Source organism: Malania oleifera, chromosome 12, assembly GCF_029873635.1.
Source record: "Malania oleifera isolate guangnan ecotype guangnan chromosome 12, ASM2987363v1, whole genome shotgun sequence".
NCBI classification, from domain to species: domain Eukaryota; kingdom Viridiplantae; phylum Streptophyta; class Magnoliopsida; order Santalales; family Ximeniaceae; genus Malania; species Malania oleifera.
The window spans coordinates 75,057,927-75,074,585 of record NC_080428.1 but is presented as its reverse complement, the minus strand read 5'-3'; the positions used below and the strand labels follow the sequence as shown (position 1 = coordinate 75,074,585).

The 16,659-nt window shown below is 35.7% G+C and overlaps 1 protein-coding gene across 2 annotated transcripts in view; it reads left to right on the top strand.

The window, feature by feature from the left end:
- The first annotated feature begins 1,917 nt into the window (after nucleotides 1–1,917).
- Nucleotides 1,918–16,659, top strand: part of LOC131144332 (threonine--tRNA ligase, mitochondrial 1) — a 44,680-nt gene continuing 29,938 nt past the window's right edge. Inside the window, exons 1-8 of one of the 2 annotated variants that reach the window (XR_009133780.1) lie at nucleotides 1,918–2,242; nucleotides 2,356–2,593; nucleotides 2,682–2,741; nucleotides 11,083–11,172; nucleotides 13,479–13,553; nucleotides 13,670–13,798; nucleotides 13,896–13,985; nucleotides 16,497–16,585. Coding sequence is in view for 1 of the 2 variants with exons in the window: in XM_058092905.1 (XP_057948888.1) it covers nucleotides 1,950–2,242; nucleotides 2,356–2,593; nucleotides 2,682–2,741; nucleotides 11,083–11,172; nucleotides 13,479–13,553; nucleotides 13,670–13,798; nucleotides 13,896–13,985; nucleotides 16,497–16,585 (1,064 nt within the window). In the remaining variant the exon portion in view is untranslated. The remainder of the gene's footprint in view (nucleotides 2,243–2,355; nucleotides 2,594–2,681; nucleotides 2,742–11,082; nucleotides 11,173–13,478; nucleotides 13,554–13,669; nucleotides 13,799–13,895; nucleotides 13,986–16,496; nucleotides 16,586–16,659) is intronic. The other variant, XM_058092905.1, reaches the window with a different exon arrangement.

The following is a 16,659-nucleotide window of genomic DNA, read 5'->3' as shown; positions in this document are numbered from 1 at the left end:
CTAATAGAAAAACATTGCATACTATAATGTTAAGGTGTAGTTCTCGACACAAAAATAAAAAATAAAAAAGGATCATATGCTAAACAATCGCATCTTAACCAAAATTATTAGACCGATATATTTTTCCTTATGAGTATATACATTTAGCATTTATCTTAGATCCTAATATATGTAATTTATATTTGATTATAGCAAAATATGCAAGGAAAGATGACTTACAATTTAGCAACAATTTGGACTCTAATAATTGCTTAGGTGAAAATAGGTTTCACTGATGCTACAACTCCTTTGTATGCAAAACAAAACACTGCGACTTGCCACGATATAGATAATAAATAGACAACAATTAAATTATAGTATTTAAAAACGATGAAGATTTAATATTCCAATTTATTTATTTATTTATTGTCAAATTATATTTTTAGATAATAAAATTAAAGTTCACTTTCTATATGTTACTACCATATCACGTGTCGATTCAATATCAGTTGATGCCAATTAGTCAAATACACACAACAACAACAAAACTAAACCTTAAGTCCAGCTACATGAATATTTTTTCTCTTATTTATGCAATTATGGATAATATCTTTTTACAAATTCATGTTTATTAAATCTTTACTCACTATCTCATTTCAAGTTATTTTAGGTTTATTCATACATCTTCTACTGCACCTCACAACAACTAACTCACTATTCCTCACTGATACGCTATGTGTCTTACGTTGCAAGTGCCTAAACTATATTTTTACAAAAGTTACATCTAACTTATTGCAAATATGTCAATTTTTCAGTTTATCTTTCAATGTTATATTAGTTATCCATCTAAGTATTTTCTTTTCAACAACTTTCATTTTTTTAGATATGTTATTTCTTAATTGCCCAACATTCCGATTCATATAGCATGGTTGACCTTATAACTGTCTTATTAAGCTTTCTTTTTAATTTTAAGGGTATTCTATGATCACACTTCTCCATTTTACCATCTACATGTTCTATTTATTTATACATCATTAAGTTTGACTTTATTCCTAATATTTCTTTTACCATTATTGAAATTACATTTCATATATTTCGTCTTATTTATATTTATCATAAAACTTTTAGATTGTAAAACTTCTCTCCATAATTATAACTTACGTTTTATTACACCCATAGTTTCATTAATTAATACAATATCATTTGCAGACAACATATAATGTGAAACCTCATTTTGAATACTTATAATAAGTTGATCTATTGCTAAGGCAAAAAAATAAAGATTCAAAGTAGATTCTTAATGTATACCTATTTTGATTAGAAATTTTTTAATCTCTCCACCTATAGTCCTCATACTCTTCATTACACCATCATATATATTTTGAACGACTTACATTTTTATTTTTTTATTTTTCTAAAACCTATCATTGAATTTCTTTAGGCACCTATCATACACTTTCTCTAAATCAATAAATACCATATACAAATACTTTTTTTTTTTTTCCCTAAACTTTTCCATTAATTTTCTTAAAAAATATATAACTTTTTTAGCAAATCTCCTACGCACAAAAACCAAATTGATTTGATGAGATATTCGTTTCTAATTTTAATCTTTGTTCAACTACCATTTTTCATAATTTCATTATTTGACTCATAAGTTTAATTTCATGATATTTATTATAATTTTGAATATTTCATTTATTTTTGTATAAGTGTTTTTCCATCATTCATTTGATATTTTCTTATTTTTTATTATTATGTTAAATAAATTAATTGACCCTTGAACATTTTTAAACTTTAATTGAGATGTTACCCGCCCTATAACTTTTTCATTTTTTATTTTTTTATTACAAACTCAACTTCATTAGTAAATTAAAAATAACAATAAAAAAAAAAAAATTTAGGAGTAATTCAGAAAACATTTAAAAATATAAAAGCCCTAAACCTCAGATTGACAACGAAGCCATCCCATGCTATGCTCCTCAACCCTGGGCTTCTATTTCCGTTGCCGCCGTTACTCTTCTGCGCTCGCGCCTCTGCCGTCTAAACTCTGCCTCACCCTCAGGTTCTTCTCTTCCGCTTCGTCACCACTTCCGCCGTCGCTCATGGTGGAGGTTCCTGCTCAGAAGGCCCAGCCTTCTGCCGCTTCCCCTAAGGACGAAGCTTATCTTCAGACCGTCATTTCCAAGCGCGTTGCCCTCTTCGAATCCCTCAAGGCGCAGCAAATCGCCCATCGCCAAAGCATCGGCGGCGATCTAATCAAGTAATCCTTCTTCGCTCCTGACCTCAATCTCACTCTCTTAATGATTCGATTAGATGAGTGATGTGCTTTGTTAATTTTGAATTCTGCGCTCATTTGTTTTCCCTTTTTGGTAGGATTACTTTGCCGGATGGAACAGTGAAGGAAGGGAAGAAGTGGATATCGTCGCCTTTCGACATTGCCAGAGAGATATCGAAAAGTTTAGCTTCCAACGCTCTTATTTCGCAGGTAAATGGGATTCTCTGGGACATGTCGAGGCCACTGGAGAGCGACTGTGAGCTTAAGCTCTTTACATTTGACAGTGACGAAGGCCGCGATACCTTTTGGCATTCAAGCGCGCACATACTTGGACAGGTACCTTCTTTGTGCTTTCAGTGCTGTTTCAATAGTTTCTCTGGACTGATGGGGCTCGTTGTGAACTGATGCGCGTGTGGTAGTGCAGTCTCTTGAGCAAGAGTATGGATGCCGGCTCTGCATTGGGCCTTGTACGACTAGAGGGGAGGTACATTTTTAAATATGCTTGTTTTCAATTATAGTTATTAAAGATGTTTAACAAACAAAGAGTAATGGCTGAAATCCTCCTTAACCATATGGAGGAGATAATGTCTTGTATATGTAGAATAATTACACTTGTGTGTTCCTATAAAATAGGAAAGAATCAAAATACCAATATTCAAAATATAGTTACATATATCTACAATTATATCAATTGGATATTGTTGAACCGTATATCTATAGCTATATCAATCGAATATTGTGGAATCGAAATTGATTTAGCAAATGTCATGGAGAATTTTCGATTCTCCCTTATCACCCCCTTGTAAGGTCAGGGTGGCAGAAGGGATAACGGCGAGCTTGCTTCGAAAGAGAAAAAGCTGAGGCTTGGTGACACCTTTAGTCAATGAATCGACAAGTTGCAAATGTGAGGGAACAAAATCAATTTTCAAAGTGCCGTTAGCAACAAGTTCACGAACAAAATGGTAGTCAATCGCAATATGTTTTGACCGTGGGTGAGTAATCGGATTGATTGCCATAAAAATTGCACTTTGATTGTCACAACGAATTTTGGGTGGCGTTGAGAGTGTAGCATGAAGGTCCTGAAGCAATTGAGTAATCCAGGCAATATTTGCAGTTGCAATGGCTAAAGAGCGATATTCTGCTTCGGCACTTGAACGAGAGACAGTGCTTTGTTTCAAGAGACTAAATTGGCGCCAAAAAAATAGCATAGCCTGTAGTGGAGCGGTATGTATCAGGACATCTAGTCCAGTCCGCATCAGAGTAGGCAAGAAGATCACGAATGGACTGTTTATGGAGTTGAAGTCCATGATGAGGAGTGCCTTTTACATAACGCAAAATACGTTTGAGGGCACAAAAGTGGTCATTGGTGGGAGCGTGCATGAATTGGCAAATAGAATTCACACTGAAGGACAAATCAGACCTGGTGATGGTTAAGTACTAAAGAGCACTGGCAAGAGAACGAAACATAGTAAGGTCGGAGAACAACTTTCCTTTGGTTGAGAGGTGTTGTTCGATAACAAAAGGTGTAGAGATAGGCTTTGCATCAATCATTGAAGCACGCTGCAAGAGATCAAGAGCATACTTTGTTTGACTGAGAAACAAACATTTCTCATTAGATTGAACTTCAACACCGAGAAAATAATGAAGATCGCCCAAATCTTTCATGGAGAATTCCTTGAAAAGCCGAGTAATAAGGGTTTGAACCATAGAAGGATTACTTCCAGTTATGACCATGTCATCAACATAAAGAAGTAGATAAACAGTTCCAAGCGAGGAGTGATAGACAAATAATGAGGAATCCTCCTGACTAGAAATAAACCAAAGTTTAAGCAGAAAAAGAGCTAAAGCGATGAAACCAAGCTCGAGGGGCTTGTTTCAAGCCATAAAGAGCATGCTTTAGGCGACACACATGCCGAGGGAACTGTGGATCCGTGTAACCCAACGGTTGTTCCATGTACACTTCTTCGTTGAGAAAACCGTGGAGAAAGGCATTTTTAACATCTAACTGATGTAAACGCCATCCAGAAGTAACGACCAAGGAAAAAATAATTCTGACCGTAGCAGGGCGCACAACAGAGCTGAAAGTATTACCAAATTCAAGACCATGAATATGAGAAAATCCTCGAGCGACAAGATGAGCCTTAAGGCACTCAATAGACCCATCAGAGCGAAGTTTGGTTTTGAAAATCCAGCGACATCCAACCACATTATGATTTTGAGGACGAGGAACAAGAACCTACGTATAATTTTTCTTCAAAGCTTGAATTTCATCATTCATAGCCAAGAGCCATTTAGGGTGTTTTGTAGCAGATTTAAAACCCCTAGGCTCTTTGAGAGCAAGAAGTGCCTAAAAAGCCTGAGAAGAAGACAAAACAGTCATAGCATGATATAACTGTGGTTTGAATATACCAACTTTACTTCTAGTAATCATCGAGTGGCTGGAAGTGGTCACTCGAGGAACTGAAGACATAGGTGGAGGAAGAGGTGAGTTTGGAGCTGTAGAATTCGAGAGGGGTTCCACATGAAGAGGAACCTGGGGATCAGGGGAAGGATCCGAGGATAGATGCGAAGAGTCACTGCAAGGCAAACATGGTGAGCTGGAAAACTAATGAGAAGAACCAACATTAGAAGAAGTAGACACACAATCCTGACAATCGGAAAATTGAGTGTAGTCAATGTTGGATTGCAGATTTTGCACAGAGTCACCATGATAGGGAAAATTATTCTTTATAAAACTGCACATGTTGAGAAACATGGGCACGATATGTCTTGCGGTCTAGGCACCTAAACCCTTTGTGAAGGGTACTGTGACCTAAAAAGACACAAGGAGCAGATTTTGGAGACAATTTATTAGGTGAGTAATCTCTCAAATAAGGAAAGCAAAGACACCCAAAAATGCGAAGCATAGAGTAATCTGGTTGCTTACCAAACAGGAGCTCATAAGGAGTTTTGCCATCAAGTGACGGTGACGGGAGTCGGTTAATGAGGAAGACGACAGTAGAGAAGGCTTCAACCCACAAAGAGAGCGGTACATGCACATGGAACATAAGGGTAAGGCCAGTTTCTGTGACATGACGATGCTTGCGTTCAGCAGTGCCATTTTGACTAGGAGTGTGAGGACATGCCAGACGGAGCACAATACCACAAGAGTGCAGATGAGAGCGAAATTTATTATTAGTAAATTCGGTTCCACCATCGCACTGAAAAGATTTTATTTTCGCTGAAAATTGTGTCTCAATGTACTGTTGTAAATGGATGAAAGTATAAAAAAAAAATCAGATTTTTGTTTTAACGGGAATATCCAACTAAATCTAATACAATCATCAATAAATATTGCATAGTATCTATATCTCGTAAAAGAAAGAACTGGTGATGGACCCCATAATTCATAGTATAAATGATCAAAAGGCATGGCACCAATTCATCATTTAAATAAAAAGGTAGGCGGTGGCTTTTGCCAAGTCTACAACCAACACATTTCAGAATCAATGTTCACCAATTTATTAATACAAGAAATAGATCCTAATCTAGAAAGTGAAGCAATAGTGCGATAATGTGGATGACCAAGGCAAGCATGCCATAAACGAACAGAAGCTCGCAGTGAAGAGGATGTGGTGGACATAAAAGCATGATGACGTTGATACAATACGTAGAGACCATTTTCACATCTTCCGACTCCCAGTACCATTCTTGTGACCCGATCTTGTATGGTAAAACCAAAGGAAGAAAAGGTAACAAAATAATTATTGTCTTTAGTAAGCTGACTAATCGAAATAAGATTTTTTTCTTAATGTCAGGAACAACTAAGACATTTGATAGAAGAAGGGGACTAGATGGAACAAGAGATGAAATGGAACTAGTATGAGAGATAGCTAAAGACTGACCATATCCAACCATGACACGTTCATTACCAGAGTAGATAGTTGGTTGATCCACACCCTCGGTGTTGCTGTTCATGTGGGATGTTGCACCAGAGTCAGGGAACCATTTAGCGCCATTCAGATCTTGAATCGAGTAGGTGGAAAAAGCTTCAGCAAGATTGGCCGACTGGTTCTTCTTGAGTTTCAAGAAGGTCCAGCAACGTTTAGCCAAGTGTCCCTCCTTGTCACACAACTGACAGTAAACAGAAGAGGTAGATGACGACTTCGAATTGACAGAAGTTGTAGAAGAAGAGGAAGACCAATTTTTCCCTTTCTTGGCTCCTATTGCTTCAGAAGCCTGTTGCAAATAAGCAAAGTTGGAAGACGAGTGGGAATTGGATCTTTCAAAAATCTTATGACTCAAAGCTTTCGGAACAATCTCAGTAAAGGAGGGTAGCGGAAGTTGTGGTAGAAAAGATCTTGTAGTCGTGTCCCAATGCTCGTAAATACTAGTGGACTTTATCCGTGTCGTCAATGGGACGATCAATAGCAGCTAGTTGATCACAAAGACCTTTGAAGGTGCGGGAAAACTTAGCAATGGACTGAGAGCCGCATTGCATTAGTTGGAGTTCATCCTTGAGTTGCAGTTCTCGTGTCTTCAACCGGTGTGAGAATGAGACTTCAAGAGCACGCCAAGCCTCATGAGAATGACGTGAAAATTAAGGTGTAGTTCCAGGAGGGAGGGGGGGTGAATTGGATTTAAAATTTTTTTCTCTTAATTCCTTTTAAGACTTCTTAACCTCTTTTATTTCTTTTAACCAATTTTTGACTTGTTTGTTTAATTTATCAATCACACAAGAACTTAGTTCCTTTAATACAATCAACAACACAACTATTTAAACAATCAAATAACCAATCAATCAACCAAATCGATTATCCAATCAAACACAATATCCAAACCAAGATATATAAGATACAAGATTTCAGCTTTTGTTTGTTTGCAGCCTTGTTGTTAATGCAATCCCTTTGATAATGAATTAGCTTTCTCAAAGTGATTTTTAACAAAACATTCACACTCTTCCCAAAATTCAGAATACAAATAAACTCTTAGTTAATTTATCTTTGGGTGTTAACCAAGTAACGTACTCTCTTATGGTTTCCGCAAGGTATGGTTTAACCAACGTACTCTCTTTTGGTTTCCACAACCCAAATCAAAATTAGATTTTAAGTTTACTTGATTTCCAAATATACGTAATATATATGATTACAAATTAAATCATCTACGCAATTTATATGTGCTGAAAATAAAGAGTAAGGGAAAGAGAGAGTGAGATCGGGATTTTTACGAGGTTCGGCTTATACCCAGCCTACGTCCTCGCCTTTGCCAAATCACCCAAGGATTCACTAAAATCAGTTCCTTTGTCGGGCAGAACAATACCGTTTACACACTCTTTTGATTAGGCTAGAGCCTTCCTCTCCAAACAATATACCCTCGTTCGGTCACTCCTTCAATTAGGTTAGAGCAATGCCTCTCTAAGGGATATCCCCTCGCTTAGCCAACGATCCGAATACCTTGAATCGTCCAAGAATTACAAAAGATATGAAGTAATCTCTGCATACAATAGCACTCTCAAAATAGAGTAGATTAGTACAATTTCAGCTCTAGGTACTTTAACAATTTAAATACCAATAAGAAATAGAATTGAAGCTCAAGTGTAGAATTCACCAAGGGTTCCTTTGTGATTTGAGAAAGCTCAGTATGAGAACCTTAGGTTGGAGTTTCAGCAGCCATTCAGATGATTTCCCTCCAGCAAGAGTATGAGCAATATGAAACTTTGAGAGAGATTGAAAGATTTGATGCAAGTATGCTGTGTGATTACTTGTATATTTGAATTCTTGGGATTAAAGGATTATTTATAGGCAATTTAGGATTAGTTTCTTTGTTCCCCTAGTGACTTGGAGTGTCCACCAAGTTTTTATAATGTTCATATTTGAAAAACCAATTTTTGAAATTTTCTCGTTGGAGTTTAAAAAATCAGAACCAATGGAGTCAGTCGGTTGACCAGGTGACTGGGTAGTGTATTTTCATTGGGTCAGTTGGCTGGACAGGCGGTTGACACCCTTTTGTCTTCCAGAAATTAAAATCAGGAAATAGTCAGTCGGCTGGCGTGACATAGTTCAAAATGAGTCAGTTGGCTGGGTACTGTCAGTCGGCTGGGTGGTTTCAGTGTATTGAGTCAGTTTGCTGGACAATTACTTTTGCTGTTGTTTATCTGTCAGTCGACTGACTAAACCTAGAGTATTTTTGGTCAGTCGGCTGACTAAACCAAGAGTATTTCTGGTCAGTCGGCTGACCAGACCTTTTTTTGATTTTTCAATTTTGGTTTTCAAATTTAATTTTGCTCTCTTGTTTTGGTATTTCATAAAACATTTTCCGGGGGTTTTAAAATAGGTCTCTAAGTCCATATATTTTTCCTAAAGAGCTTCAACAATATTTCAAAAGATATTTAAATATTAAAACACTTACATAAAGACTTCTAAGCTATTTGTCATTCTTAAATACTTAAGTCTTCATGCTTTGGTCTTCTTCCCATCTTCAAGCTTTAAGATACTTTGAGCTTTTCATCGAGTTCCCTTTAATATCCATGCTATCATTATCTTCAAGCTTTAGTCTTTGAATTGATGCCATTTGAGCTTCATATGATCATCCTTCTTTGAAATATAAGCTTTTAGTACATTCTCTTTCTTAGACCCTGAAATATCATTACTCAACAAATATGTTAAGTTTTACTTTGTTTGTTAGCATCAAAATAAGATGTTAAGCCTTGTAAGGCCAACATGACGTAAACCCAGTACCTCACTCATGGGCTCGTCCGTAAGAGAAGAGTAGAGTAAACTGAGTAACGTTTGATCGATATGCAGCCAAGAAGTGTACCATTTGGCTTTGTGGTTCCATTAGAGGCACGAATCGTGGTCAGGGGAGCCATGTTGGTACCATCCAAATAACCAAAAAGTTCTTGGCTGGCTAACAGAGGAACAAACTGATTTTTCCACAATAGATAATTGGAGGAAGTCAGTTTAATGGTGAGCATATGCACCATGGTGTTGAGCGGAAGAGTAGGTGAGGAAGAAGTCGAATCAGCCATGGTAGAATCAAAGAAAAAACTTTGGCTCTGATACCATAAAGATGTTTAACAAACAAAGAGTAATGGTTGAAATCCTCCTCTTAACCATATGGAGGAGATAATGACTTGTACATATAGAATAATTACACTTGTGTGTTCCTATAAAATAGGAAAGAATCAAAATACAAATATTCAAAATATATTTACATATATCTACAGTTATATCAATCGGATATTGTGGAACCGTATATCTACAACCATATCAATTGGATATTGTGGAACCAAAATTGATTTAGCAAATATCATGGAGAATCTTTGATTCTCCTTTACCAGTTATATTTTTGTTGAACTATTTATGATACGCTTGAATTGCAAAATATATGTGGAAATAAGATGGGAATGCATAATAATTTAGAAAAAAAAGTTATTCATGCCAAAGAATGTGTTATTATATGAAATGAATAGACATTCCCATTAAAGTCATATTTACTGTCGATTTCATGTCAAGGAGCATAAAATTTTTTACGTTGTTGCGTGCTTTGTTATCACATGAATTATATTTTTTGTGCTATCAAATTCTTATATTATGGGCCATGTCCATTATATTTATAGGAATAGATGTTTCTTAAACCAAAATAAACTTAACCTCGAGTTATGTTCTTGTTTGTACAATGGAATGGGGTGGGAAATGGAAATTTGAATAACGAATATGAAGAAATTGAGTGATAAATTCAATTCTACCCCACTTCCACTGATTCCATTTCATTCATATGTACCAAAACGTGTAGTCAGTATTTAATCCCTTCTTTATTGTCTCTTTGTTGTCCAGCTGGCTTTCATCCCTGACTATCATTTAAATTGTCTATTTTGATATGCATTAGTTTAGTTGATAGAGTTTCAAATAAAATTCTTTTTGTTTCTCATCAGAAATGGCTGAAGAAAAAAGGAATTTGTGTAAATGGCCTTTTATTTAGCACGCATGCAAAAGCATTTTCCTTTGTTTCCTTTTCTTTTATTCCAAAACCAAATTAGTGCATGGGGCAGGATGAAACTTGAAAAGAGACACTATTATCTTAGGGCAACAATTCATTAGCCTATATTGATTATTGAAGAATTACAGTTTAAAAAAATTAATTTACTGACTTGTTATGGTTTAAGATGAATATAGGGTAAACTACTTTTTCTCATTGGCGAGATACTCAATAATGAATCCTATGATATAAAATGTGACCTGTAACTGAGTAAAGTAGGTAAAAGGAGCCAGATGGAAAATGAAGCTTTGCACTTACCAATTTGGAAAGGATGCAAAATCAGGGATCAAATTAAGCTGAACATAGAAATTTTGGGCAAACCAATGATCCTTGCTATGTCATTGCTTGCTACTTTGCTCTGCTAGATTAAAATGTGAAGAATTGTGTTGATGGGGCAACTGTGTGTGCTTGCCCAAGTTCTATTGTTATATTAACTTTTTGCTATGTCATTGTTTGCTACTTTGCCCTGCTAGATTAAAATGTGAAGAATTGTGTTGATGGTGCAACTGTGCGTGCTTGCCCAAGTTCTATTGTTATATTAACTTTTTTGCTATGTCATTGTTTGCTACTTTGCTCTGCTAGATTAAAATGTGAAGAATTGTGTAGATGGTGCAACTGTGTGTGCTTGCCCAAATTCTCTTGTTATATTAACTTTTTAGTTACTTGGAAAAACTTAGTATAAAATCCTACTATTATAAAAAATTCTGCAGGTTCAATTTTATATTTCTTCCTTAGTTGTTTTATAATGCTGTTGGTTATGAAAAGCAAAGTGTGCTAACTTCTTATGAAATGATTAAATGCTTTGATAGGGTTTCTATTATGATGCATTTTATGGTGATCTAGGCTTGAATGAGGATCACTTCAAAAAAATTGAATCAGGGGCACAGAAAGCCGCTGCGGTATTGCTCATTCTTATGCTTACAAGTTGATGCAAAATAAATGCTACTGCTACTTTTACTATTGTTTGTATTACTGTAGACAAAGGCAATACTTTTTGTGCATCCTTGAAATTATGTTGTTGGGAAATAGTATCTTTTGTTGTGAACCTGAATGGTATGATAGAAATGATGGATTCAATTTTATTTATTTTAAATCATGGGGCTTCGTCCTTTCTTCTTTGATTGTTAGAGATATTTAGCTTATGCCCTAGAGATGACAAATCTTTGTAGATGTTTCATTGTGGTCCATCTATCTCTAAATTCTCTCGAAACTAGGGCTGTTGAAGGGTTGGTTGAATTGGGATGGTCTCAAGGCTATCCAATTTTATAGAAATATTAAATTTATTTTTGGGCAAAAGACAATGACCTCCCTTGAGGTTTGGGAAAAAATAAGGACCTCCTTAGAGGTTTCAAAAATCTCAGAGACTACTTCTGACATTTCAAAAATCCCATTGATCCCTCCTGACATCTACTCTAGAGACATTTATATCCCTAAAAAGATTGTCTTTTTCTAAATTTAATGGGAGGTTTGTGTCTTTTCGGAAAATCTTAATGGGGGTTTGTCAAAATTTTCAAATCTTAGGGGAGATACCTAGAATTTTTAAAGCTTGAGTGGAGATCAATGTCTTTTACCTTTTATTTTTGCAAATGACTTTCATATTGACCTTATACTTTGCAAAGCCTAAGTGTCCACCTCATTCATCTCTTCGTGTGTACAAACTTGCTCAAGAGAGAGAGGGAGAGAGTCGGTTTTTGAAATAATCTTATCCTTTGTAGTTATTTGGACTGTTTTGTTTTGTAGACCTTTTAGAATTTCTTCCATTACATCTGTAAAGTTAAAGTTAAACTTTACAAATCATGTTCATGGCAGTGTTTTCCTTAAATATTATGATTTCTTTATATGTTTGAAAATTCGGGAAAATTTATGTGGAGAAACAAATGGACTTGCTTCTGTTAGACCTTGCTTCTTTGATTGTTAGAGATATTTAGCTAGTTATGTACAAGATATGAAAAATCTTTGTAGATGTTTCATTGTGGTTCATTTGTCTCTAAATTCTCATGAAACTAGGGTTTTTGAAGGGTTGGTTGAATTGGGATGGTCTCGAGGCTAACCAATTGTATACCAATATTAAGGGCAAAAGATACTCACCTCTCTTGAGGTTTGGCAAAAAGACATAGACCTTCCCTGAGATTTCAAAAATGTCACAAGCCTCCTTTGAGGTTTCAAAAATGCCACATACCTCGTTTAAGGTTTGTCAAAAAGATGTAAACTTCCTCAAAAAAAAAAAAAAAAAAAAAAAATCTTTTTTCAAAATAAAAGGGGAGGTTTGTATCTTTTTGGCAAACCTTAGGTAGGTTCCTAGAATCCTTGAAACCTTAACAGAGGTTCTTGTTATTTTTGAAACTTCAGGGGAGGTCATTGTCTTTTGCCTGTAGAAAATATTGGCCTCCCTTGAGGTTTGACAAAAAAAATACTGACCTCCCTTGAAGTTTCAAAAATTTCAGGGATCTCCCAAGAGGTTTCAAGAATTCCAAGGAGCTCCCTTAAAGTTTGCCAAAAAGACACAACCTCCCCTCAAAACACTTGTCTTTTTGCAAAACATAAGGGTAGGTTTATGTCTTTTTGGCAAATCTTAGGGGAGTTTTATGATATTTTTGAAACCTCAAGGGAGGTCAATCGAATTTTTGAAACCTTAGGGGAGGTCCCTATCTTTTTGTTAAAACCTCAAGGGAGGTGAGTGTCTTTTGCCCTAAATTTATTTTGCAAATATTAAATAATTTCATTAATTGACCACCATATTGGCCTTATACTTTGCTAAGCCTAAGTCTCCCCCTCATCTCTTTGTGTGTGCAAGCTTGTATGAGAGAGAGAAAGAGCGAGGGAGGGAGGGAGGGAGGGGGGAGAGAGAATTGGTGGTTGGTTGTTTCGTTGTTTAGATCTTTTAGAAATTCTTCCATTACAACTGCGGAGCTAAACATTACAAATTATGTTCATTGCAGTTTTTCCATCAAATACCATGATTTTTATATGTTTGAAAATCAGGGAAAATTTATGTGGAGAAACAGATGCGAATATAAGATTCCAGCATATCATTGGGCTTGTTTCAATTAGAACTTCAACTTTGATTTTAACTGTGGATTTTAAGATGCTGGGTTCATACATATCTTGTTTTTGAAATTTGAAGGTCTGATTTTCATTAATATTCTTACATTAGTAATTGTTCTTCCTGGGACTTGATTTGATATATGCTATTTTTATCCTTCAGGAAAAACAACCCTTTGAGCGGATTGAAGTAACAAGGGAGCAGGCTCTTGACATGTTTTCTGATAATAGTTTCAAGGCAAGGAAAGCTTATTATTTAACAGAAGTCAAACTGTTTGATATGCTCTTAGCAATTTTTCCAGCTGGATTATTTTCTTAAAATCGTATTTATGTGGCTTTAATTGTTTTAATCAGATTGAAATCATCACCGATTTGCCTGAAGACAAAACTATTACAGTGTATAGATGTGGTCCCCTGGTTGATTTGTGTCGTGGACCCCATATACCAAATACGTCTTTTGTTAAAGCATTTGCTTGTTTAAAGGTGATGCATTACCTGATGTAATTTAGATGTAATGTTGATATACTTTTAGGCATGTTTGTTAATAAGTCGTCTTTATTGTTTACATTTTTATTTGAAGGCTTCATCAGCTTACTGGAGGGGCAATAAAGATCGTGAAAGTTTACAAAGAGTTTATGGCATATCTTATCCTGATTCAAAACGCTTGAAGGCAATTTTCATATTTCCTTTTTCCTCTTATGTGGCTTATTTTTATATTTACTTTATTAGGTCAATCAGTCGTTAATGCTAAGCTGATGATCCTATATTTTGTGTTAACTTCTGGTTTTGTTCAAATTTGAAAAAAATTGTATGCTGTGTTGAAATTAGACTGGACATTTTGGTGCTGGAGTAAATGAAATTGCTCATACTGCAACTGTAGTCATTGATTGTTACTTCTTATTATGATATTGCTGACATTATTGTGGCTCACAGCTTTAGTGCTGCCATTCATGCTGTTTGTCTTGATCTATTCTTATATATATATGTATATATATCTGTATATGTATGTATGTATAAAGGTTTATTTTTCCTCTTATGTGGTTTATTTTTATATTTGCTTTATTAGGTCAATCAGTCGTTAATGCTAAGCTGATGATCCTATATTTTGTGTTAACTTCTGGTTTTATTCAAATTTGAAAAAAATTGTATGATGTGTTGAAATTAAACTGGACATTTTGGTGCTGGAGTAAATGAAATTGCTCATACTGCAACTGTAGTCATTGATTGTTACTTCTTATTATGATACCGCTGACATTATTGTGGCTCGCAGCTTTAGTGTTGCCATTCATGCTGTTTGTTTTGATCTATTCTTCATAGTTCATATATATATATATATATATATCTATGTATGTATGTATGTATAAAGGTTTACACCAATTGTTGTAATTTTTTTTTTCAAGAAAGGTGTACACTTTGGACCAGTTATCAGAAAGAAGAATGAAGCATTACATCATCTTATTCTTCTGGTCCGTTGCAAGATGTGGCCAAGCAAAATTCCTTGTTTGAGAATTTGTGGCCAGAGGTGGAGAGCTTCAAAAATCCTGTCGAAGGGTGGAAGCTGCTGGTCGGTAAATAGAAGCACTAGCTTCATAGTGGCTTCCAAATTCATTATGTTGAGTCCATTTTGAAAATTTGGTATTATGAGGTGTTGGGGGATATTTGGAATTATGAGGTGTTGGGGGATATTTGATTGAAGAAGCGAAATCTTTTGGTGGAAGCTACCAGGCTTGAGTGCTTGATTCAGGAGATTTCTGTGGGCTTGAGGGTTTTGGGGAGAAGCATGGATTTGAGAGAGGAAGCTGACTAAAATCATCGAGATATAGGAGATCTTCTGGAGGTAGAGATCTGGAGCACTTCGGCTTATAGGAGACATGAACACAGAATTCTTTCAGAGTGGCTAGTGCAAGAAGATTCAACTTCATGGGATTTGTGGAAATGTGGGCCCTAATAGATGAAAATGTCACCAAGCTGGGTTGTTTATTTTTCCTATGAAGAGCTTTTTAGGGAAGACGTGTGCTATTGGCCAAATTTGATGGTATGTGTTTAGAGTCTTTGGATGGTGTACAACTCAAGTGCTGGAGGCTTATTTTTGAACAAGAGATGAATGTGCTTTATGGAACTGAATGGAGATAGGGCCCTAGGTTCAGATTGGTTGACTATGACTTTTTTCTAGTGTCATCTGGAGCTTTGATGGAGGATTTTCTTGTCTCTTCCAACTTCCGCATTCATGGGGAGTTCACATCTTGTTAAAATACTTCTCCTATCAGTTTGATTCCTAATGTGAGTAGTGCAAAAAATAAGGATTGGAGGCATACTAGAAAGTGGCGAGTATCCATAGAACAATAGCAAAGGTGTTGGCTGATAAATTGCAGAGAGTTTTATGGCAGTTGGCAGATAAAAGCCAGCATGCTTTTGTGGAGTGGGGACAAATTTTTGATACAGATCTAACTGTCAAGGAAATAGCATATTTGAGGTTGAAAAATATGCGCATTGTGTTCCATCCATAAATCCCACATCAGTACAAAAATATGCGCGTTTCCAAAGTGCTGCCAAATCTGTTCTACTTCCAAAACCAAACAAAGAAACTGCCAAAAGATCCTCCACCATCTCCAGGCAAAGCTGGCTCTTGTCCGGGTGCTCCCTAGTGCAGGCATTACTATTTGTACTCATGAAAGGCACTGTAAGGTCACAATAACAACCAATAGAAAAGTCCTATAAATTTAAAAAGCAAAAATCTCCACAACCACCGAGGGTGCAAAAATGTGTGTCTACATGTAGATATTGGAGTGAATAGTTACAAGTGACAAGGATCAATATTTGAAGCACCCGATGCTAAAATATATCCAAGGAGTATAGTCCACAATTTTGAATGGACAAACACCACCCCGAGATTACTTTCTTTCATACACCACACACATATTAATTTCTTTTTAAACTTCATTTATGAAGGATGCCATCAATTTAGAACCACTCCTTTTAGATTCATTATGCTGATAGCTTGGTTTTGACATTTTTAGTGTTTTTAAGCTAATAATTTATTCTCCTTTAGAAACACCTCAACTAATGTTTTATCAACAGTTGATGGTAAATTTTTTTTTAGTGCAATTGATATATAGTTTGCATGTAGTTTGTTTCATTTATAGTTTTCAAATGGCATTACTGAATGATTATCTTTGCTCAGGAATATATAACTCAGCTGGAAGAAGCCAAGAAATATGACCACCGATTATTGGGGACAAAGCAGGAGCTTTTCTTTTGTCACCCACTTAGGTATGACTTCAGGTTAAGTAGACTAACGTTGCTTTACGTGATTGAGATCATCACCAATATTATTTTTTTGTATC